At 39.8% G+C, this 25,464-nt stretch overlaps 2 protein-coding genes across 2 annotated transcripts in view; both read left to right on the forward strand.

Annotated features, from left to right (window-relative positions):
• LOC310727733 (uncharacterized protein) overlaps positions 1-20,073 on the forward strand; it is a gene marked incomplete at its 3' end in the record, with an annotated part of 35,040 nt that extends 14,967 nt beyond the window's left edge. The window contains exons 7-12 of the mRNA XM_083544478.1: positions 1,551-1,961; positions 3,272-3,682; positions 4,771-5,181; positions 10,334-10,747; positions 14,072-14,476; positions 19,998-20,073. Of these exons, the coding sequence (XP_083400604.1) occupies positions 1,551-1,961; positions 3,272-3,682; positions 4,771-5,181; positions 10,334-10,747; positions 14,072-14,476; positions 19,998-20,073 (2,128 nt within the window). The remainder of the gene's footprint in view (positions 1-1,550; positions 1,962-3,271; positions 3,683-4,770; positions 5,182-10,333; positions 10,748-14,071; positions 14,477-19,997) is intronic.
• Positions 20,069-22,071, forward strand: LOC310728217 (uncharacterized protein). Its single transcript, XM_083545418.1, has 5 exons — positions 20,069-20,365; positions 20,481-20,783; positions 20,956-21,225; positions 21,402-21,485; positions 21,633-22,071. Exons 1-5 carry the CDS (start codon positions 20,079-20,081, stop codon positions 21,694-21,696), a joined length of 1,008 nt encoding a protein of 335 aa, XP_083401544.1. The 5' UTR covers positions 20,069-20,078; the 3' UTR covers positions 21,697-22,071.
• The last annotated feature ends 3,393 nt before the right edge of the window (positions 22,072-25,464 follow it).

Genomic DNA, 25,464 nt, shown 5'->3' on the forward strand with positions numbered 1-25,464 from the left:
TTTAGTATCCTAAATTAGATGCACCTGTTTGAGGTCGTTAGCTGCATAAAGACACCTGTCCACCCCATACAATCAGTAAGAATCCAACTACTAACATGGCCAAGACCAAAGAGCTGTCCAAAGACACTAGAGACAAAATTGTACACCTTTACAAGGCTGGAAAGGGCTACGGGGAAATTGCCAAGCAGCTTGGTGAAAAATGGTCCACTGTTGGAGCAATCATTAGAAAATGGAAGAAGCTAAACATGACTGTCATTCTCCCTCGGACTGGGGCTCCATGCAAGATCTCACCTCGTGGGGTCTCAATGATCCTAAGGAAGGTGAGAAATCAGCCCAGAACTACACGGGAGGAGCTGGTCAATGACCTGAAAAGAGCAGGGACCACCGTTTCCAAGGTTACTGTTGGTAATACACTAAGACGTCATGGTTTGAAATCATGCATGGCACGGAAGGTTCCCCTGCTTAAACCAGCACATGTCCAGGCACGTCTTAAGTTTGTCAATGACCATTTGGATGATCCAGAGGAGTCATGGGAGAAAGTCATGTGGTCAGATGAGACCAAAATAGAACTTTTGGGTCATAATTCCACTAAATGTGTTTGGAGGAGGAAGAATGATGAGAACCATCCCAAGAACACCATCCCTACTGTGAAGCATGGGGGTGGTAGCATCATGCTTTGGGGGTGTTTTTCTGCACATTGGACAGGGCGACTGCACTGTATTAAGGAGAGGATGACCGGGGCCATGTATTGCGAGATTTTGGGGAACAACCTCCTTCCCTCAGTTAGAGCATTGAAGATGGGTCGAGGCTGGGTCTTCCAACATGACAATGACCCAAAGCACACAGCCAGGATAACCAAGGAGTGGCTCTGTAAGAAGCATATCAAGGTTCTGGCGTGGCCTAGCCAGTTTCCAGACCTAAACCCAATAGAGAATCTTTGGAGGGAGCTTAAACTCCGTGTTTCTCAGCGACAGGCCAGAAACCTGACTGATCTAGAGAAGATCTGTGTGGAGGAGTGGGCCAAAATCCCTTCTGCAGTGTGTGCAAACCTGGTGAAGAACTAAAGGAAACGTTTGACCTCTGTAATTGCAAACAAAGGCTACTGTACCAAATATTAACATTGACTTTCTCGGGTGTTCAAATACTTATTTTCAGCTGTATCTTACAAATAAATAGTTTAAAAATCATACATTGTGATTTCTGGATTTTTTTTTTTAGATTATGTCTCTCACAGTGGACATGCACCTACGATGACAATTTCAGACCCCTCCATGATTTCTAAGTGGGAGAACTTGCAAAATAGCAGCGTGTTCAAATACTTATTTTCCTCACTGTATATTCTGTGCCCTAAAAACAGCTCCACAACATTTCTTTCATTAATCAGAAGAATATTTGCTAGCTGCCACTAGTGCTGTTCTTACAGTTTGTAATCACATTTAGAAATATGAATTCACTTTGAATGTAAGGCAGCGATTGTGAAAAGTGGGGCGTTGGCTTGATGTTTTTCACATTATGCACTCTACAAATCTGAGTCTTTTACTTTTCCTCAGGTTTGATCGTACACATGGAGAGAAAGAACATGAAAAGAGATGTAGAACATTTAGAATGGACTTGTGTCTACAAGCAGCTCTACACCAACCACAACGCATCCAGCAGACAGTGCAGAGAATTATGCCAAATAAAGAAGAACAAAGTGATTTCCTGCTGGATCTGTACTTCCATGTGAAGCAGTATGAGAGTAAAACAGGCAGCAGTGTCCTTCCAACATTGCTGCCAGTTTATCAGTCAGTTTCAGTCTGGTCCATAAATCTCTCAGAGAGAAAAGTCTCCCTCCTCCTGGAAGTGCTGAAACTCCAAACACAGAAGAAACCAGTGGAGCTGAGAGACTGCACAGAAGAGGAGAGTGAAGTGAGGAGTTTCCTTCAGTGTCTGCCCTACATCTCAGAACTCAGGTTTAATGTGTAGGTTTAAGTTTTCAGACATTCTTTAGTATTTTCTGCACTACAACTAAAAAGGTATCATTTTGAGTTTTTACCAAGATTGTGCAAGTGAATATGCAAAATTATGAATCTGAACTTAATATTTTATTTCTTGTTATATTGAGAGAAACCTTTTCTAAATTATTTAAAATGTTTAAACTGAATGCACTAAAGAACAGGAAACAATTTCTGTGTTGTACAAGTTTTTTGTAAAGTTCTAGAAAAGGCATCATCTTTTATATGAGTTTGCGGAATCTGTCTTTTCTCTTGCTGTGTGATTTATTCAGTTAAATAAGTTTATTGAATATAAACTTAAGTTTTACTGAATAACATGTTACTGGCTGAGTGAGACTCATGCAGGTGAAGAGCTAAACACAAACTCTGTGTGACTTTTTCCCCAAATCCTCATCTTCCTTCTCTTACTTATTAAAGCTTTGTAGTATATAATTAAAAATGTTTACTCTGAATGCAGTGAAGAACAGGAAACTCTTACTGTGTTATACAAGATTATTGTAAAGTTCTAAAGAAAAGGCATCATCTTTAATATGAGGAATCTGTGTCATATCTTCCTGTGTGGTTTATTCAGTTATATAAGTTTACTTGCATAAAAAAGTTTGTTAAGTGTTAGTAAAAAACATAATATTGGCTGAGTGAGACTCATGCAGGTGAAGAGTTAAAGACAAAATCTGTGTGACTTTATTCTTAAATTCTTATCTTCTTCCTTTTTATTCTTTTCTGCACCAGGTTGGGTCACACTTATGTACAGGAGTGAGGGCGTTATGGGGTCATGAATTTGATCAAAACCTCCGGAAAAATGCAATTTTTTGTAATCTAATGATTACAGAGTTTTTAAATAAATACTGCTGATAGTTTGTTCAGTAAACATGTTACTGAAATCCTCTTTATCATATTACATTTGACAAAAAAATTATTATTTTCTTCTCCAGGTATTTTTAATCACTGTCCATTTTTTAAGATTAAAGGCAGGTGAGTTTGTTTAAATGTGGTGGTCTGGACAGTATGTTAAAAAGTTTTTTAAAGCAATTCTCATATTGAATAAACTGCCAAAGTTGAAGCAGTGTTGATGTAAAAGCTTCACAACATTCTGCTCAACAAACAGAAGAAACTTTGTTAGCTGCACTGGTGTTGTTTTTATAGTTTGTAATTTCTTAGACACTTTTAGAAACATTAAGAGACTGTAAATGCAAAAGAATGAGAGTTAAAATTGGGGAATTGACATATTGTCTTTCCCATCATGCACTTTAATATTGTAATCCTTTTACTTTCTGCAGGTTTGTTCGTACACATGGAGTTAAAGAACATGAAAAGAGATGTAGAACATTTAGACTGGATATGTGCCTACAAGCAGCTCTACACCAACCACAAAATATCCTGGAGACAGTGAAGAAAATTATGCCAAATAAAGAAGAACAAAGTGATTTCCTGCTGGATCTTTACTGCCATGTGAAGCAGTATGAGAGTAAAACAGGCAGCAGTTTTCTTCCAGCATTGCTGCCAGTTTATCAGTCAGTTTCAGTCTGGTCCATAAATCTCTCAGAGAGAAAAGTCTCCCTCCTCCTGGAAGTGCTGAAACTCCAAACACAGAAGAAACCAGTGGAGCTGAGAGACTGCACAGAAGAAGAGAGTGAAGTGAGGAGTTTCCTTCAGTGTCTGCCCTACATCGAAGAACTCAGGTTTATTGTGTAAGTTTTCAGATAAGTTTTAGTATTTTCTGCACTACAGCTAAACAGTATATTATTTTGATTTGAACAACATTGTGCAAACTAATATGCAGAATTATTAAAAGAAACTTAATATTTTATTTATTGTAGTATTAAAAAGTAAAGCTATATGCCATGTTATTTATATTGTCTAAACTGAGTGCAGTGAACCGGAAACTCTTCCTATGTGTTGTACAAGTTTAGTGTAAAGTTCTAGAAACGGCATCATCTTGTTTGAGGAATCTGAGCCGTCTCTTCCTGTGTGGTTTATTCAGTTACATAAGTTTACTTGCATAGAAAAGTTAAGTGTTAGTGAAAATCATATTATTGGCTGAGTGAGACTCATGCAGGTGAAGAGTTAAACACAAACCCTCACTGTGCCTTTATTTTCAAATCCTTATCTTCCTTTGTATTCATTTCTGCACCAGGTTGGGTCACACTTATGTATATAATTGAGGACATTATGGGGTCATGAATATTTTATCAAGTACATTTTTAAACTAATGATTGAAAAGTTTTCAAATAAATACTGCTGCTGGTTTGTCCAAGGTCTCCATGTTACTGAAATCCACTTTATCTTGATCATATTACACTTGGAATTATCAGGGAATAAAAGAACAAAAATCACATTTAATCTTAAAAGAATTATCAGGGAATAAAATTGCATGCAGAAAAAAAAGATTTTTTTTCTGCATGCATTTTTATTCCCTGATAATTCTTTTAAGATTAAATGTGATTTTTGTTTAAATCTGATCTGGAAAATATGTCAAAACCTTGTTTCAGGCAATTCCCATAATGAAAATTCTGCCAAACTTGGAAAGGTGTTAATGCCTATTTTATATTATCGCTAATATATAGTCTGTGCACTGAAAACAGCTTTACAACATTATTGTCAATTAGCCAAAGACACTTTAGTAACTGCCACTTAAGCTGTTTTTACAGTTTATATTTAATCAGACACTTTCAGAAACATTATATAACTGAATGCAAGTCAGTGAGGGTGAAAATTGGAGCATTGACTTGTTGTCTTTCACATTATGCACTGTAATAATGTCTTTCATTTTCTGCAGGTTTGATTGTACACATGGAGAGAAAGAACATAAAAAGAGATGTAGAACATTTAGAATGGATTTGTGTCTACAAGCAGCTCTACACCAACCACAAAACATCCAGCAGACAGTGCAGGAAATTATGTCAAATAAAGAAGAACAGTGTGAATTCCTGCTGGATCTGTACTTCTATTTGAAGCAGTATGAGAGTAAAACAGGCAGCAGTTTTCTTCCAGCATTACTACCAGTTTATCAGTCAGTTTCAGTCTGGTCTATAAACCTCTCAGAGAGAAAAGTCTCCCTCCTCCTGGAAGTGCTGAATCTTCAAACAGAGAAGAAACCAATGGAGCTGAGAGACTACACAGAAAAAGAGAGTGAAGTGAAGAGTTTCCTTCAGTGTCTGCCCTACATCTCAGAACTCAGGTTTAATGTGTAAGTTTACAAACAAAATAAATAATTTCAATGAATAAAAATGTATTAATTGTGAGAAACAGGCAATGTACTTAAATGATGGAAATGTGGCACTGTATGTACACCTATTGCAGATTTAATCAATGCAGGGCTATTGTTTGTGATGAGTTTGCTGCTAAATGCTGTTCCTTAACAGGAATCTGGCATTATCTGAGATTCAAACTCAGAATATTTATAATTAGCTAGCAGGCTACCCGATTTGAACCTACTGGCTATCAGCTGGACAATGTTAGAGAAAGGCATTTTATTTTACTTATTGGTTTTTAGTTTTATTGAAGTATTTAGTTTGTAAGAGTAGTTACAGTTCATTTAAAAATGTAATATAAAAAGCAGACTGTTTGAAACTATAAAACATGATTGTGGCAGCGGGTTTGTGAATGAGGGCATGTGAACGGAGAATCACACACGTGTCAGGAATCTGACTAATCTGTGTTCTTTATTATTATTATTATTATTATTATTATTATTATTATTATTATTATTATTATTATTATTATTATTATTATTATATTGTTATTATTTTTACTAGTGAGGGGTGAAGAGAATAAAACGAGATAGAAAGGAGTCTTGAGGGCCAAAGGACAATCTGTTCTGTCTACCAGTATATGCCAATACATAATTGGTGCTTTTTGGCTAGTGTTTTGGTGATGTTTTGAAAGTTTTTAATTGTGTTCAGCTTCATAGCACATACATCATGTGCAGAACTGGTCCAATTTTTCTTATACACTGTGGATAATGTATTATAATGTTATGCTTAGGCAAAACATTTCTTTCAGGAAATCTTTTTTTTAATAGCTGTTGATGTTCAATTATAAAATTTTTAAGCTCAATGGTCATGCCTTGTTTTAGGACTGGTTAAAATATGATGTTAACATTCTAAAAGTAAAAGCAAAAGATGCCAGTGTTTATCATCTCTTTGCACTAAATCACCAATAATTTCGGCACCAAGATTGGATGGTATTTAAACCTAAATTGTTGATTCCATCAAACAATTTGACCATATTTACTGTATTACAAAAAGGGTTACTTTCAAAATATGCTGTATCAATTAAGTCAACATAAATGTCTTCCTTTGGAATATGTCTAGGTTTAGACAAATAAGTAAGTTTTGGATTTTGTAAAATTGCCTTTAGTGTTGTTATAATGGGAATATAGGTGCATGTATCAGCTACAACATCTTGATCGTCTCTAGGTTACGACCGTAACCCTAGTTCCCAGAGGGAACGAGACGCTGCGTCTCCGTGCCACACTCCCTGCATCCCTGCGGCGCTTACCTTCTCTCACCGGAGCTAGCGTCTGGTCCATCTCGCAGCTTCCTGTTTACGCGACGTTGCCCGCTGATGACGTCACGTACCAAAAGCTTATTGGTCAGATTACACACGTGGTTCAGAGCGCGGTCACGCAGAGGCGTTCCCATAGCATTTCGACGCAGCTCGAGTTCCTGAAGGGGAACAAATGTTTCTCTTCCAGGCTGTAGCTTTGTTGTCCCTGGTGTCTGTTGCTTGAGCTTGTTTTTGTGAACTGTCGTCTTTGAAACATTAAGAATAGAAGCAACTTGATACTCACAGAATCCTTGTGCCTGTAAAACTAAGATTGAGCCTTTTTTCTTTACCCAAAACTTTTCTTTAAAATGAGAGTGCTGATTACAGCAGTGCTTTTTTATTCTTTTCCCCATTAAATAGGATTGGATTGAGGTGATCACCAAATCAGTACCTCATTAAGCAGAATAAGGTGTGCTTGGGTTCATTAAAGTTCGACAGCGTACAACTTATGCATTGATATTAGCACATATATTCCCATAATATATTAATTTTTTTAATATATTACTTAAAAGGGGTTTTTTGAACCGCTTTTAGTCTGACTCGTCGCCTAGGACCTGTTTGCCTTGGGAGACCCTACCAGGGGCATATAGACCCGGACAACATAGCTCCTGGGGTCATTCGGGTACTCAAACCCCTCCACCACGTTAAGGTGGCAGTTCAAGGAGGGGCCCCTTATGAGACAAAACAGATCAAGGACCGTGACGTCGCCCGGTATGGTGCAGTCGGGGCCCCACCCTGGAGCCAGGCCCGGGGTTGGAGCTCGTATGCGAGCGCCTGGTGGCCGGGCCTTCCCCAACTGGGCCCGGCCGGGCTCAGCCCGAAGGAGCGACGTGGGGCTGCCTTCCCGTGGGCTCACCACCTGCAGAAGGGACCGTAAGGGGGCGGTGCGAAGCGGATCGGGCGGCAGTCGAAGGCGGGGGCCTCGACAACCCGATCCCTGGACATGGAAGCTAGCTCTAGGGACGTGGAATGTCACCTCGCTGGCGGGGAAGGAGCCTGAGATTGTGCGTGAGGTTGAAAGGTTCTGACTAGAGATAGTCGGGATCACCTCTACGCACGGCTTGGGCTCTGGAACCACACTCCTCGAGAGAGGATGGACTCTTCACCACTCTGGAGTTGCCCATGGTGAAAGGCGGCGGGCTGGTGTGGGTTTGCTTATAGCCCCCCAGCTCAGCCGCCATGTGTTGGAGTTTACCCAGGTGAATGAGAGGGTCGTTTCCCTGCGCCTACAGGTCGGGGATAGGTCTCTCACTGTCGTGTGTGCCTACGGGCCAAACGGCAGTGTAAAGTACCCGGCCTTCTTGGGGTCTCTGGGAGGGGTGCTGGAAAGTGCTTCGACTGGGGACTCCGTCGTTCTACTGGGAGACTTCAATGCCCACGTGGGCAGCGACAGTGACACCTGGAGGGGCGTGATTGGGAGGAACGGCCCCCCTGATCTGAACCCGGGCGGTGTTCAGTTATTGGACTTCTGTGCTAGTTACAGTTTGTCCATAACGAACACCATGTTCAAGCATAAGGGTGTCCATCAGTACACGTGGCACCAGGACACCCTAGGCTGTAGGTCAATGATCGACTTTGTGGTCGTTTCATCTGACCTGCGGCCGTATGTCTTGGACACTCGGGTAAAGAGAGCGGCGGAGCTGTCAACTGATCACCACCTGGTGGTGAGTTGGATCCGATGGCGGGGGAGGAAGCTGGACAGAAACGGCAGACCCAAGCGTACTGTGAGGGTCTGCTGGGAACGTTTGGCCGAGTCTCCTGTCAGAGAGATCTTCAACTCCCACCTCCGGCGGAGCTTCGACCGGATTCCGAGGGAGGCTGGAGATATTGAGTCCGAGTGGACCATGTTCTCCACCTCCATTGTCGAAGCGGCCGCTCGGAGCTGTGGCCGTAAGGTCTCCGGTGCCTGTCGAGGCGGCAATCCCCGAACCCGGTGGTGGACACCGGAAGTAAGGGATGCCGTCAAGCTGAAGAAGGAGTCCTATCGGGCCTGGTTGGCTTGTGGGACTCCTAAGGCAGCCGACGGGTACCGGCAGGCCAAGCGAACTGCAGCCCTGGTGGTTGTGGAGGCAAAAACTCGGGCCTGGGAGGAGTTCGGTGAGGCCATGGAGAAGGACTATCGGCTGGCCTCAAAGAGATTCTGGCAAACCGTCCGGCGCCTCAGGAGAGGGGAGCAGTGCCGTACCAATGATGTTTACAGTAGAGGTGTGGAGCTATTGACCTCACCTGGGGAGGTCGTTGGACGGTGGAAGGAATACTTCCAGGATCTCCTCAATCCCGCCGTCACGTCTTCCATTGAGGAAGCAGAGGCTGAGGGCTCAGAGGTGGAATCGTCCATCACCCAAGCTGAAATCACCGAGTTAGTCAAGAAACTCCTCGGTGGCAAGGCACCATGGGTGGATGAGATCCGCCCTGAGTACCTTAAGTCTCTGGATGTTGTGGGGCTGTCTTGGCTGACACGCCTCTGCAGCATCGCGTGGCGGTCGGGGACAGTGCCTCTGGGATGGCAGACCGGGGTGGTGGTCCCTCTTTTTAAGAAGGGGGACAGGAGGGTGTGTTTCAACTATAGGGGGATCACACTTCTCAGCCTCCCTGGGAAAGTCTATGCCAGGGTACTGGAGAGGAGAATACGGCCGATAGTAGAACCTCGGATTCAGGAGAAACAGTGTGGTTTTTGTCCAGGCCGTGGAACACTGGACCAGCTCTATACCCTCTACAGGGTGCTGGAGGGTTCATTAGAGTTTGCCCAACCAGTCCACATGTGTTTTTTCTGGATTTGGAGAAGGCATTCTACTGTGTCCCTCGCGGCGGCCTGTGGAGGGTGCTCCGGGAGTATGGGGTCCGGGGTCCGGGGTCCTTTACTAAGGACTGTCCGGTCCTTGTAAGACCGAAGCAGGAGCTTGGTTCGCATTGCCGGCAGTAAGTCAGACTTAAACAGAGGAGTTTAAGTATCTTGGGGTTTTGTTCGCGAGTGAGGGAAGGATGGAACGGGAGTTTGACAGACGGATCGGTGCAGCTTCTGCAGTAATGCGGTCGATGTACCGGTCTGTCGTGGTGAAGAAAAAGCTGAGCCGTAAGGCGAAACTCTCGATTTACCGGTCAATCTACGTTCCTACTCTCACCTATGGTCATGAGCTCTGGGTCATGACCGAAAGGACAAGATCCCGGATACGGGCGGCCAAAATTTGCTTTCTCCGCAGGGTGGCTGGGTGATCCCTTAGAGATAGGGTGAGAAGCTCGGTCACTCGGGAGGAGCTCAGAGTAGAGCCGCTGCTCCTACACATCGAGAGGAGTCAGCTGAGGTGGCTCGGGCATCTGTTCCGGATGCCTCCTGGATGCCTTCCCGGCAAGGTGTTGAGAGACTATGTTTCCCGGCTGGCCTGGGAACGCCTCGGTGTCCCCCCGGAAGAGCTGAAAGAAGTGTCTAGGGAGAGGGAAGTCTGGGCATCTCTGCTAAGACTACAGCCCCTGCGACCCGGCCCCGGATAAGCAGGAGAAAGTGAGATGAGACATTACTTAAAAGAGCTTACCTTTCGGTGCAATGTAAAAGAAAGTGGCAACGAGAAAAATCTGTTCAGATCTTCAGGGTTAAATTGAGGGGCGAGCTTTAAAGAGTATAGTTAACAAGGCAGAATTTAACTGACAGCATTTTCACTAAAACTAGGGTTATCTTTCACTTTTTATTGTTAAATTAACTCCTTGAGAGTAAATGTAGAGCAACACTGCTTGATTAACTCTTTTTTGTTTTACGATATACACTGTAATAATGCAAGCCTTTCCCTTTTCATCAGGTTTGATTCTATACTTGGAGACAAAGAATATGAAAAGAGATGTAGAACATTTAGACTGGATTTGTGTCTACAAGCAGCTCTACACCAACCACAACACATCCAGCAGACATTGCCGATAATTATGCCCTATTATAAAGAAGAACAGAGTGATTTGCTGCTGGATCTGTACTTCCATGTGAAGCAGTATGAGAGTAAAACAGGCAGCAGTGTTCTTCCAGCATTTCTGCCAGTTTATCAGTCAGTTTTAGTCTGGTCCATAAATCTCTCAAAGAGAAAAGTCTCTCTCCTCCTGGAAGTGCTGAATCTTCAAACAGAGAAAAAACCAATGGAGCTGAGAGACTGCACAGAAGAAGAGAGTGAAGTGAGGAGTTTCCTTCAGTGTCTGCCCTACATCTCAGAACTCAGGTTTAATGTGTAAGTTTACAAACAAAATAAATCATTTCAATGAATAAAAATGTATTAATTGTGAGAAACAGGCAATGTACTGAAATGATGGAAATGTGGCACTGTATGTACACCTATTGCTGATTTAATCGATGCAGGGCTATTGTTTTTGATGAGTTTGCTGCTAAATGCTGTTCCTTAACAGGAATCTGGCATTATCTGAGATTAAAAAAATATTTATAATTAGCTAGGAGGCTACCCGATTTGAACCTACTGGCTATCAGCTGGACAATGTTAGAGAAAGGCATTTTGTTTTACTTATTGGTTTTTAGTTTTATTGAAGTATTTAGTTTGAAAAAGTATTTACAGTTTATTTAAAAATGTGATATAAAAAGCAGACTGTTTGAAACTATAAAACATGATTGTGGCAGCGGGTTTGTGAATGAGGGCATGTGAACGGAGAATCACACACGTGTCAGGAATCTGACTAATCTGTGTTCTTTATTATTATTATTATTATTATTATTATTATTATTATTATTATTATTATTATAATTATTATAATTATTATAATAATATTACTATTTTTATTATTTATTGAAGAGAATAAAATGAGATAGAAAGGAGTCTTGAGGGCCAAAAGACAATCTGTACTGGGTACCAGTATATGCCAATACATAATTGGTGCTTTTTGGCTAGTGTTTGGGTGATGTTTTGAAAGTTTTTAATTGTGTTTTAAAAAAATTGTGTTCAGCTTCATAGCACATACATAATGTGCAGAACTGGTCCAATTTTTCTTATACACTGTGGATAATGTATTATAATGTTATGCTTAGGCAAAACATTTCTTACAGGAAATCTTTTTTTAATAGCTGTTGATGTTCAATTATAAAATGTTTAAGCTCAATGGTCATGCCTTGTTTTAGGACTGGTTAAAATATGATGTTAACATTCAAAAAGTAAAAGCAAAAGATGCCAGTGTTTATCATCTCTTTGCACTAAATCACCAATAATTTCGGCACCAGGATTGGATGGTATTTAAACCTAAATTGTTGATTCCATCAAACAATTTGACCATATTTTCTGTATAAAATAAGGGTTACTTTTAAAATATGCTGTATCAATTAAGTCAACATAAATGTCTTCCTTTGGAATATGTCTAGGTTTAGACAAATAAGTAAGTTTTGGATTTTGTTAAATTGCCTTTAGTGTTGCTATAATGGGAATATAGGTGCATGTATCAGTTACAACATCTTGATCAAATGTTCCTCTTCCAGGCTGTAGCTTTGTTGTCCCTGGTGTCTGTTGCTTGAGCTTGTTTTTGTGAACTGCCATCTTTGAAATATTAAGAATAGAAGCAACTTGATACTCACTGAATCCTTGTGCCAGTAAAACTAAGATTGAGCCTTTTTTCTTTACCCAAAACTTTTCTTTAAAATTTTTTTCACTGCATGTTATTGGTTGTTTTTAAATTTCCAATTACCTTTGAAAGACTTCTAGCACTTTTTTACCATCCAGTTGGCCACATTGCTAGACGAGAGTGCTGATTACAGCAGTGCTTTTTTATTCTTTTCCCCCATTAAATAGGATTGGATTGAGGTGATCACCAAATCAGTACCTCATTAAGCAGAATGAGGTGTGCTTGGGTTCATTAAAGTTCGACAGCGTACAACTTATGCATTGATATTAGCACATATATTCCCATAATATATACATTTTTTTAATACATTACTTAAAAGAGCTTACCTTTCGGTGCAATGTAAAAGAAAGTGGCAACGAGAAAAATCTGTTCAGATCTTCAGGGTTAGATTGAGGGGCGAGCTTTAAAGAGTATAGTTAACAAGGTAGAATTTAACTAACAGCATTTTCACTAAAACTAGGATTATCTTTCACTTTTTATTGTTAAATTAACTCCTTAAATGTAGAGCAACACTGCTTGATTAACTATTTTGTCTTTTACGATATACACTGTAATAATGCAAGCCTTTCCCTTTTCATCAGGTTTGATTCTATACTTGAAGAGAAAGAAAATAAAAAAAGATGTAGAACATTTAGACTGGATTTGTGTCTACAAGCAGCTCTACACCAACCACAACACATCCAGCAGACAGTGCCGATAATTATGCCCTATTATAAAGATGAACAGAGTGATTTCCTGCTGGATCTGTACTTCCATGTGAAGCAGTATGAGAGTAAAACAGGCAGCTGTGTTCTTCCAGCATTGCTGCCAGTTTATAACTCAGTTTCAGTCTGGTCCATAAAACTCTCGGAGAGAAAAGTCTCCCTCCTCCTGGAAGTGCTGAAACTCCAAACACAGAAGAAACCAGTGGAGCTGAGAAACTGCACAGAAGAAGAGCGTGAAGTGAGGAGTTTCCTTTGGTGTCTGCCCTACATCTCAGAACTCAGGTATTAAGCTCATTATTAAAAGAAACTTAATATTTTATTTATTGTAGTATTAAAAAGTAAAGCTATATGCCATGTTATTTATATTGTCTAAACTGGGTGCAGTGAACAGGAAACTCTTCCTATGTGTTATAAAAGTTTAGTGTAAAGTTCTAGAAAAGGCATCATCTTGTAGATTGGTTTGAGGAATCTGAGCCGTCTCTTCCTGTGTGGTTTATTCAGTTACATAAGTTTACTTACATATCAAAGTTGTGTTAGTGAAAATCATATTATTGGCTGAGTGAGACTCATGCAGGTGAAGAGTTAAACACAAACCCTCACTGTGCTTTTATTCTTAAATCCTTATCTTCCTCTGTATTCATTTCTGCACCAGGTTGGGTCACACTTATGTATATAATTGAGGACATTATGGGGTCATGAATTTTTTATCAAGTACATTTTTAAACTAATGATTGAAAAATTTTCAAATAAATACTGCTGCTGGTTTGTCCAAGGTCTCCATGTTACTGAAATCCACTTTATCGTGATTATATTACACTTGGCAGAAAAAAATAAAACAAATTTCTGCATATATTTTCAATCCCTAATAATTTTATTATTTTTTTAAGATTAAAGGAAGATGATTGTGTTTAAATCTGATCTGGACAATATGTTAAAACCTTTTCAGGCAATTCCCATAATGAAAATCCTGCCAAACTTGGAAAGGTTTTAATGCCTTTTTTATATTATTCCTAATATATAGTCTGTGCAGCTTTACAACATTACTGTCAATAAGCCGAAGAGACTTTGGTAGCTCCCACTGGTGTTGTTTTTATAGTTTGTAATTTCTTAGACACTTTTAGAAACTTTAAGAGACTGTAAATGCAAGAGAATGAGGGTTAAAATTGGGGCATTGACATATTGTCTTTCCCATCATGCACTGTAATATTGCCATCCTTTTACTTTCTGCAGGTCTGTTCTTACACATGGAAAGAAAGAACATGTAAAGAGATGTAGAACATTTAGACTGAATTTGTGCCTACAAGCAGCTCTACACCAACCACAACACATCCAGCAGACAGTGAAGAAAATTATGCCAAATAACGAAGAACAAAGTGATTTCCTGCTGGATCTTTACTGCCATGTGAAGCAGTATGAGAGTGAAACAGGCAGAAGTGTCCTTCCAGCATTGCTGCCAGTTTACCAACCAGGTCCTGATGTCTGGTCCATAACTCTCTCAGAGATAAACATCTCCCTCCTCCTAGAAGTGATGAAACTCCAAACACAGAAGAAACCATTGGAGCTGAGAAACTGCTCAGATGATAAAAGTAAAGTGATGAGTTTCCTTCAGTGTCTGCCCTACATCTCACAGCTCAGGTAATGAATATTTTCAATTTGTATGTATAATTTTACAATGCCCACGTTTTTCTACACAAAATATTTTCCTGGAAATCTCAGAATTCAGGTAAACTATTTTTCTAAAACTATTCTAAATTTTACTGTTTGGTTATTAAAAACAGAGTTTAGGAGAGAATTTTATAGACTTGTATTAGTCTAAAAATGTAGAAAGTGTGGATTATGATCAAGAAGAGGACAATAAATATGCCAAGTTAATACTCACAAAGCAAAACAAATAATATGAAACCTAATAGAAATATAAATTAATCAGTTAAAAACAGATCAATATATTTTTTTTTCATTGCTATTGCTCTCTCTTGGTCACAATTGCCATCAGATAATTTGAGGAAATGATTACAGACTATAAAAAACACTTAAGTGTAAGTCTATGGAGATTTGAGAAATTGCATAATTTAACACCTGATGAAAAAATTACTGAACATTGGTATATTAAAAAAATTTTATTTGAGGTTTTTAGGAAAGAAAAATAGCATTTGTCGAATGGATCTTAAACCTTAATCTATCTGAATAATAAATCTAAAAAAAAATTTCAGTTATCAATTTACTGCAATATGTAGAACATTTTCTCCACAAGAAGAATACAAACACCCAGTAAAGTCTCACCCGTGGCTATACTTATTATCTATAAACACAACTGATAAAACCCTGTAGCAGTAAAATGCCACCTGCTGCTAATTTAATGGATTATTGGAGGACTATTATTTGTGATTAGTTTGCTGTAAAATTCTGTTTCTTGACAGGAATATGGCTCTACATTGAGATTCAACCTCGATTATTAATCTGAACTGTTATTGTTAGCTAGTGTTTCATTCCCCTTTTTAAGGGTAGGGCATGTAACATATTTTTTTAATATACCAATGTTCAGTAATTTTTTTATCAGGTGTTTGTGTGATATAAAATACTGTTATGATTTATGTCACATCCTCCTGGACTCCTGGGTTTGTTTTGTTTTTAAACAGTTAAAATTATGCAATTTCTCAAATCTCCATAGACTTACACTTAAGTGTTTTTATAGTCTGTAATCATTTCCTCAAATTACCTGATGGCAATTGTGACCAAGAAAGAGCAATAGCAATGAAAAAAAAAATATTGATCTGTTTTTAACTGATGAATTTATATTTCTATTAGGTTTCATATTATTTGTTTTGCTTTGTGAGTATTAACTTGGCATATTTATTGTCCTCTTTCTTGATCATAATCCACACTTTCTACATTTTTAGACTAATACAAGTCTATAACATTCCCTCCTAAACTCTGTAAAAGATTGTTTAAGAACCTGTAAAGGTCCATGTACCGCATGTCAAAAACCAGCTCCACAGGACTAAATGAAAGAGATTCTTGTACCACTTCACATGCCACAAATAAAACTAGGGGTACGCCTCCATCCCAATCTTTGCCAGTGTCCAAACAGTACTTTCGCAACATTTATTTAAATGAGTAGTGAAAACACTAACAAGCACCCTGAAACACTAAATGATATGGACTTTGAAAGTCTTCAAAGACTTCATAGTCTGCATACATTCCTTACTTTCTGTTCAGAACTAGCACAGACAGTGATTTTTCAGATAACTCAGGAGATCATAAAAACGAGTTGGAACGATCAATAAAGTTTTCAAACTTACATACTTGGGCTCTAGTAAATACACATGCTGAAAACACCTCAGGGTATTCTTTTAAATCCTCCACAGGCAGCTGTGGAAAGGACAAACAGCATTCGACCCACAGAATGAAGCGCTCGAAAATGGCAATATATCAGCTAAAATAAACAACTGGGCTGCTCTGGTGTCTATTAGAATGGTCTAGGGGTATGATTCTGGCTTCTGGCTGGTGCGAGAGGTCCTGGGTTCAGATCGTCTCTAGGTTACGTATGTAACCCTAGTTCCCTGAGTTCCCTTTCAGGAACTCGAGCTGCATCACAAAGCTTTGTGAATGAGAGTCCATTCATGCCGCACTGACCAGTCCCTGCCTAGTGTGAAAGAGCACAACCAGAGCTCAGTACAGAGGAGCCGGGAGTGGCTCTAAGGTCAAGGTTATAGAACCTGATAAAGGTCAGCAGGGTGGACCAGCCCACAGCATTGCAGATGTCCTGAAGTGGGACTCAAGCGTACCAGGCCGTAGAAGCTGACACACTCCGAGTGGAGTGAGTCTTGACCCCAAAAGGAGTGGGAAGACCAGAGGACTCATTAGAAAAGCATCCACAATCCACCTACTGAGAGTCTGCTTGTTGGCAGGTAGCCCTTTTTTTATAGGGGTCATAGCAGACAAACAGCTGCTCCGACTTCCTCCATGAACGTACAGTCGGTTTTGCTTCTTCTGGTCAGGGGCTTAAAAGGGAGGAGGATAGAATGCCTGTAACACGACGGGTTGTGGGGGAACCGAGGGCACTTTAGGTACATACCCCAGTCTGGGGTAGAGAAAGGCACTGTCCATGCCAGGGGTAAACTCCCTAGAGTAGGGACACTAGGTCTACTAACCATGGTCTGCCCGTTCATCCAGGGGGCCACCGGGAAGAGATGGACTAGCACATGGTGAACTTTCAGGTCTGGAAGTAAGTGTTCCAGAGCCAGAAACATGGCCAGCATCTCCAGCCAGTTTATGTGCCACGTGAGAGACATAAGAATTAGGTCATTACGCAATGACAAGGAGCACAGGAACGCAGGTTCTTTCCATATATCTAAGGCTCGAAGGGCTCGCCGCGAGACCTTGATAGTGCGGAGTAGGTTGCCCTTGCGGGAGAACCCTCTGTCTCTGAGCCACCACTGGAGGGGTCTCATGTGCAGGAGGCCAAATGGAATCACACTGCATGCTTCTGCCATGAGCCCGAGCAGCCTCTGGAACTGCTTCACAGTAAGTGACTGGCCTTCTCTCACTCTCTTGACTGCCGTGAGGATAGCTTCAATCCATGCGGGAGACAGCTGTACTCGCATGACGGTCGAGTCCCATACTAAGAGAGGGTTAGGGTTAGGGTTAGGGTTAGGGTTAGGGTTAACCCTAACCCTAACCCATACTATAGAAGGTGGTTCTCTGTACTGGAGAAAGCATACTATTCTTGGCGTTTAGTCTTTAGAGCCCAGCTACTTCATACAGGTGAGAAGGACATCTTGATGCCGGACTGCCAGGAGCTCTGATCAAGCTAAAATCAACCAATCATCGATATAGTTTAGAATGCGGATGCCCCCGGAGTCTCAGCGGGGTCAAGGCCGCATCTATACACTTTGTGAAGGTGCGGAGTGAGAGCGCAAGGCCGAATGGGAAGCCCCGGTTTTGATAAGCAAGCAAGCCTCAGGAACCTCCTGTAAACCGGAAGGATGGATATGTGGAAGCATGCATCCTTTAGATCTATTGTGACAAACCAGTCCTCGAAACTGTTTTGAGACACGACCTGCTTGAGCATCCTGAACCTGAGCCTTATTAGCGAGCAGTTCAAGGAGCGTAGATCTAGGAATGGACGCAACCCGCCATCCTTCTTTGGAACCACGGAGTACCAGACTCTCTGTGTAAAGGAGAGACCACCTCGATTGTCTCCTTCCTTAAGAGAGTGAGTGCTTCTTGTTCCAGGACCAGAGCCTGCTCAGAGTGGGATACACCCTGTTGAAGCGAGGGGGAGAGGACCTGAACTGAATTGAGTAGCCCATCTCTACCGTGTGCAGAACCCACTAAGACACATCTGGGAAAGCCTGCCAGACGTGTCTCAGCCTGGTATGCCTGCAACACAGCCATCGTGTGGAGGCAATCCACAGCCTGACCCGCTGCCGCGTAAACCTTGCCCACCAGAGCCGAAGTGGAGCGCAACAGCTTAGTGGGCAGCACCGGGGCCATAAGCGACGGCGCTGCATGCAGGGAGAGATAGCAAAGCAAGCATCTCTTCCATCCATGCCATCTACGTTCGCATACAGCAAGACTAAAGGTAAAGAGGCGGGCCGCATATGGGCTGTCCCAGGACCTGGATACCTCAGTGTGCAGATCCGGGAAGAAAGGCAGGCCCAGTGTGAAGCGCAGGAAGCACTCATTCAGCTTACTGGGTGCACGCTGCTTCCGTCTCTCAATTGGCCAAGCTAGCTTGAGCTTGGACATGGCATGCGTCACTACCTCCAGGAGCTCCTCATACAGCACAGGCTGGGAGGAATCCGTAGGCACGCTAGTCTCCATGATTTCTCCCTTCTCATTGGATGAAAGGTGGAGCACTGCACTGCACGTGCCGGGGGAAGAAACCGCCGGCGTGCATTGGAAGCCGGGGGACGAGCGCTAGAACCAGCAGGTGAGGCGTGAGAAAGGGGGTTTCCCATCTCCAGGCTTTGCCTCGGGAACAGCGGGCGCACTGTCCTTGAAGAGTGCTCTCTGGGAGCGGAGAGTCTGCATAGACATGCGGCTACAATGCGAGCAGTCGACTCCCTTGAGAGCCGACCGAGCATGCTCCTCTTCCAAGCAAACGACACACAGGCTGTGTGTATTCCCCCAGTAATGAAACAGGGACAATGTAGGACACACAGCTGAAAGTTTTGTTTGCTCTTGCTCATGCTTGCACAGAGTCACAGAGCACTTACCTGAACAAACAGAAGCTGGCATTGGCTCCACCACATGTGCTCTTTGTATTTTCCTGGTCGTGAAAAAACCAGTGGAGCTGAGAAACTCTTTTGTTCATGAGACTAAAGTGAGGAGTTTCCTTCAGTGTCTGCCCTACATCTCACAGCTCAGGTTTGTTTTGAATACTGTTGAATATTGAATCTTTTCATTTTAACCCTCATCCCTTGTTTATTAATGTTTCCTGTTATATACTAAACATGTTAATAAGCAGAGAATGAAAATTAATTGTCCTAAGTGCCCTATTATTATTATTGAAAGGTCATTTGTAATTTTGAAAGCTAATTTAATAATAATAATAATAATAATTTGTCCATATTTTTGTATTCAGTTTTAAATAGAATTTTAAATGGTTCTAGTTTTAAACATCAACCACTTGTGTAGTCGTACAGTTTAATTAATATAATTAAAATTTTTAAGTATAAAATGTGAAATTGCTTGGGTTAATTAGAAAAATAAAGAGTTTAAATTTAAAATGTTACGGATTTTTTAGGCTAATCTTAGTCACTTTTATTAAGAAACAAAATCTTTAATTTCTTCTTATACATACATTATGTACAGATTTATTTATACAACATGCGACTGAAAGTGAGGATTTTGTGTCTAATACATAAAGTGCTGCTTAAATGTTAGTGAACCCTTTATAATTTTCTGTATTTCTGTATAATTCTGATCTAAAATATAACCATATCAAGCCTTGGATCTTGAGAGAGAGATTCAGTTAATCAAATGATACAAAAACACTATAGTATTTACAAATAATTATTAAGTAAAATTATTCAATAAAATATATCTTTGTCTTTTAAACATTATATAGTAATAAGCCAATTTGTCCTGTTCATCTTGTTTTTTTTTTTTCTTGTTTTTTTTTTTTTTACATGAAATCTGTCTATTTTAGATGCGGTAAAAAGTTAACTGCACGTTTAAGTAAAGCTGTTATTGAGAATGCGAGAGATACAGAGTTGGTGAAGGCTTATGTATGGATGGATGTGTTTGTAACCTCCACAGATTGAACCCCAGGGTTTTGCTGTCAGTCATCAGAGAGATCTATGTGACTCGATCTGCTGACTCTGTGTCCGGTCTTTTGAGTTCAACACACAGCTGTATCAACCTGAGCAATATAGAGCTGGACTCCTACCACTCTACTGCCCTGCACTTCACTCTCCAACACTCTACATCTGTCTGTCTGAACCTGCTGTGGACCTCCATACAGGAGGAGGACCTAATGAAGATTCTGCCTCTGTTCAACAAAGTTTCTCAGCTAAGGTAACTCAGGTGTTCACAAGGACAATACCTAGGGAAAAGATCTACATAAGTGATTGTAATCTTGTTAATAAAAGAAACAAACATTGTAACATTAAAAATACTTCTTTGTTGTCAGTGTTGACAGGGTCCTGCTGCTGAAGTTGCTTCACTGCTGCAGTAACTCTGAGCTCCAGAGGGGGGCAGCAACAGCAGTTTTCTCTGCTCTGAAGAACAGACTGGACTTCTCTTATAGCACTGGTTTAGATCTGACCACAGAAACACAGGATAATGTTCTGCCTCTGACCACTGAGGACTGCATAGATATCAGCACAGCCATCCAGAATTCTCACCATCTTACAGAACTCATTCTGAAGGACTGTCAGATAGAAGATGCAACACTGGACCTGTTCTTCCCCATTCTACATACTGTGAGACTGCGGTGAGACACACATGAGTTTTCATGATTTACTTTTATTAAGTTTTTATTTGTAACCAGGTCAAGTAGAATCTTTATTTTTTAATGTCACTGGACTAATCTCTCTCTCTCTCTCTCTCTCTCTCTCTCTCTCTCTCTCTCTCTCTCTCTCTCTCTCTCTCTTGTTCTAACACAGCTGTAGTAAACCCTTGTTGCTTCAGTTCTTGGCTCTTCTTCGTGTGGTAAATGAGTCAGAGTGTGTGAGGCATGTTAGATCCCTCTCTCAGGCTCTGGATGGAGAGCTGGACCTCAGTAAGACCCCTCTGGACCTCCAGGCCTGTAGATCACTCACATTGTTTCTGGAATTTACTGAAGGTCTTTCAGAACTGGACCTCAGCCACTGTAAGCTCTCTGAGCACGGCCTGGAGCTGCTGTTCCCACACCTGCATAAAACAGCTGTCCTGGAGTGAGTTTGCAGTGTGTGTGTGTGTGTGTGTGTGTGTGTGTGTGTGTGTGTGTTTGTGTGTTTGTGTGCGTGTGTGCGTGTGTGTGTGTGTGTGTGTGTGTGTGTGTGTGTGTGTGTGTGTGTATCTACAGTATTATGCTCATTGTATTTATATATATGTTTGTTCTGTTCTTTAGCCTGAGTCACAATGCTATAGACGATAATTTAGCAGGAAGAATCTACACAATCGTCTCCACCAGCAGTAACATGCAGACAGTTCGGTAAGATCGTGTGTGTTTGTGTTGTTTGTTTATACATACACAACATACACTATATTTACAGATTTGTATGGAAATGGTGTGTATGTACTAATGTATGTGATGTCCGACCTTTTTATTAACATTTTCAATTTCGTTTTGTATCTTCAGACTTTTCAACAACAGAATTACTCGTAAAGAACATTTCCAAAAAGACAAACGCTTTGAGATCTGATGACGGCTGTGGACCAGTTTCATGATTTCACTCTTCTTTATAATCCAGAAAATTATTTGTACGAGAAATACAAAAGAACAGACACCGTAGAACCAGAGGGGAAAGTTTGCTTCTGATCACAATCACTGCACCCTGCAACATTGTATAGCTGCAACAAATGGACATTCGGTGCAACCCAGATGAGGATGGGTTCTTCCTTCCTCTTGCCATCTCGGGGAGTTTTTCCTTGCCACAGTCGCCAGCGGCTCACTCATCAGGCACAAACTTACTAATAAAGAACATACTAATTTATTATCACCACATGTTCTGTGTAAAGCTGCTTTTCAATGTTCATTGTAAAAAGCGCTATACAAATAAAATATTTATTTTTTTCAACCATTGCTGTTTATTTCACTCTATAATTTTAATAAAGATTGTGTTGAGAAAAAAAAGAAGAAAAAAGTGCAAAACAGCTTAGATTCAGTGGACATGAAGGGAGAAAATCTCACCACGATTAAAAGCAAATGCAGGAATAGCATGTGATATTTACTGTAGAGAAATAGTGTAACTGCATGTAGATATTCTCTAAAAAAATGTGGGTTTCCTAATTCAGCAAAAAAAAAAATTTAAAGTACTAATAATAATTAACAATGACTGCAATTGTTTTAGGGGCCATTAATTGTTTGTGTAATATTTAGAGGAATAAATGAATGAATGAATGAATGAATGAATGAATAAATAAATCCCTTTATTAAAAAAACAACAAAACGAAAGCCTTTTGAAAATGAATGCATGAACGCCACATACTGACATCTGCTGGACAGGGTGTGTAACTACCCGAAAAACCCCAAACAAAACTGCACAATGTAGAAGTTACATGAATTAATATATATAAAATTCATCGTCAACAGAATAAAATAAGCAACTCCTATTTTTCCAGATACACGCCGTCGGATAAGTAGCTAATTTTATTTGTGTAAAATGAGCTTCGTTTGTGTATTAAATTACATATTGTGAATTTTGTGTGAACGCGGGACATTTCTCTTTCTCGGCAGCAGAGGTCGCAGTTTCCCGGGTTCTTTTTTTTTTTTTTTTTTTTTTGGTCTTTTATAAAACTTGTCTACAGGAAATTGTGTACCCTCTGCCTCTGCTTCCTCTCACTGTTACACCATGATTAGGACAGACTATTGGTATGCAATGAGCTGTTACAGCGGATATTACAGTAAAAGTGTCGTAAAATTGTCTTTTATTTTTCCAGTCCACCAGTCTGAAGCTCGTGCAGCTGATCTGAGATGTGACACAGATACATGTCAGTCTTCAATAATCTTAACATTTTTAAATAATTTCATGCAAAAAATTTAACCCTACAGTATATCAGGATATCCTGTTTTACTTTGTTTTTTGTTTAACTATACAGTAAATATTGGAGTGACAAACAGCACACCTGAGCATGAAGTAGACAAGCGTATTTAATGTCAATAATAATAATAATAATAATAATAATAATAATAATAATAATAATAATAATAATAATAATAATAATATGCATCTTGATAAATCTTTACAGAAAGAGGAATAACACAAAGTTTGAAGCACAGAGAGAAAAAAAAGGCTGAAAGGAAGAAATATTTCTTTTCATTATATATCCATTTTTACATATTTTGAATTTTAAAACCTTTTTATTTAACAGGAACAATTTACAAAAGAGAGAACTTTATTTATAAATCTTTATAAATAAACTTTATTAATATAGAACAAAATACAGAATTTGAGAAGGACAGAAAGAGGGGGAGAAAAGAGTGTTATTTACAGAATAATTTTTTTTTATGATAAATACAAAAGAACAGACTGTACAGGAGAACCAGAGGGGAATGCGGTCTCTCTCTCTCTCTCTCTCTCTCTCTCTCTCTCTCTCTCTCTCTCTCTCTCTCTCTCTCTCTCTCGCTCTTGCTCTCTCTCTCTCTCTCTCTCTCTCTCTCTCTCTCTCTCTCTCTCTCTCTCGCTCTTGCTCTCTCTCTCTCTCTCTCTCTCTCTCTCTCTCTCTCTCTCTCTCTCTCATAATGAAACCATATTTAATTCTATGGACACTCAGAGCATTTCCTGAGCTTTACATAGACACTAAAAGGGGTTTAAAATTTTTGCATAAATATTAAAAACACTTGCTGCACTTCGTATACAGTAAACTAGACCATAAATTAACAATTAAGTCAGGAATAAATACACATTTTTACAATTTGTCCCAATTATTCCAAACAATGTCCTGACACCGGGCCAAACTTCACATCTCTAATCTCATCTATCAATTGAAGAACAATATTTAATTTAACTTAAAAAATGACTATATAAAAAAAAAAAAATAGATATTGAAATAATCAGAATAATGATGTAAATGATCCTCAGTACAAGTGTTTGATGTGCAGCTGCTGCTAAAGAAACTCAAACTACTTTCTGAGCCGTAGTGTTAAAGCTCTTTACTCAACATCAACACTGCAAAAGGAGAAGTTAGAAAGTAAGTAAAGAAAAAACAAAAAAAAAACACATTTATACATTAATGTAGATATTTTTCTTTTTAGAGCTGTGATGTAAAAGATTCTAGAATCCAGATAAAGTGAATAACTGAGACTGTTACATTTTCATCTCTAAATCTTTAACGAATGACATTTTCAGGGCATGAAGGTCAAATCAATTCTCAAATTTGATTTAATTCCAATAACACGAGTGTAACCCTTTTGTAAATCCATGTAGGTTAAATATCAAGAAAGAAGAAATGAACCTGAAATATAAATAAATCACTCAGCACTCAAATATCAGATGTTAAATATGGATTTTCTGCTACATGTATGATTATTTATTCTATCAACAAAAAAAAAAAGTCAATGATTTAAATGTTGATATCTACTTCAGTCAGAAAAAAAAAGTACAGAACAGGGACTCAATAAATTTGAATTTACATATGAATAAGTGGCGTTAAATATCAAGAGAAGAAAGGGTCAGTGAACCAGGTACAGTTTATATTACACTTATAATACAGCTGACTTAAAACTAAAAATCTCTCTCTCACAACTTTTTCTCACACTCTTTTGTGTGTGTGTGTGTGTGTGTGTGTGTGTGTGTGTGTGAGGATATTAGGGAAAACTGCAACCAAAAAAGCATGAGTGTGTGCTTATATATGTATGACATCTATACGAGTGAGATATGGAGATTATCAGGAACAGACCCACACACACACACACACACACACACACACACACACACACACACACACATCAGTGTACACTGTATCTACATACACACAGCAAACGTTCTTCAGATCGCCATATTCAAAAACTCAAAACACACAAATGTCAGTTTTCCCACATCATTTTTCTTAATCTTATTGTAACACATTTTTTCACCCCAAACTTTACATCGATTAAACCCCCATAAATGCTTTAATACAATTCATTTTGGATAAAAACGACAAAACGTCGTAACAGTCAGCTGTGTGTGTGTGTGTGTGTGTGTGTGTGTGTGTGTGTTTGTTTACGTTACTGTGTGGAAGCATCTTGTATATACGAGGTTTTTAATTTTGAATAATAGTTAATAAAAGTCATCAGAAGTCATAGATATATTTAATAATAATACTAATATCAGGGCTCATTTTTATTTATTTTGTTTACACTGGGGAAAAAAAAAACGTCATCGTTTACACGGTGTAGCTTAGCTTCTGGCTGGAAGTACCTGGTTTGTTGAAAGAGAGAGTAAACAGCGACAGCAGAAGTAAAGCCTCGTCAGATCTCAAGGTTACGG

This window comes from Silurus aristotelis (genome assembly GCF_946808225.1).
Source record: "Silurus aristotelis genome assembly, chromosome: 6".
NCBI lineage: Eukaryota > Metazoa > Chordata > Actinopteri > Siluriformes > Siluridae > Silurus > Silurus aristotelis.

Excerpts from the sequence above, each read along its gene's own strand:
- LOC310728217 (XM_083545418.1), top strand. The coding sequence starts at position 20,079 with ATGGATGGATGTGTTTGTAACCTCCACAGATTGAACCCCAGGGTTTTG. Across the intron at positions 20,784-20,955 it reads CTACATACTGTGAGACTGCG|CTGTAGTAAACCCTTGTTGC; the intron begins GTGAGACACACA and ends GTTCTAACACAG. Across the intron at positions 21,226-21,401 it reads CATAAAACAGCTGTCCTGGA|CCTGAGTCACAATGCTATAG; the intron begins GTGAGTTTGCAG and ends TCTGTTCTTTAG.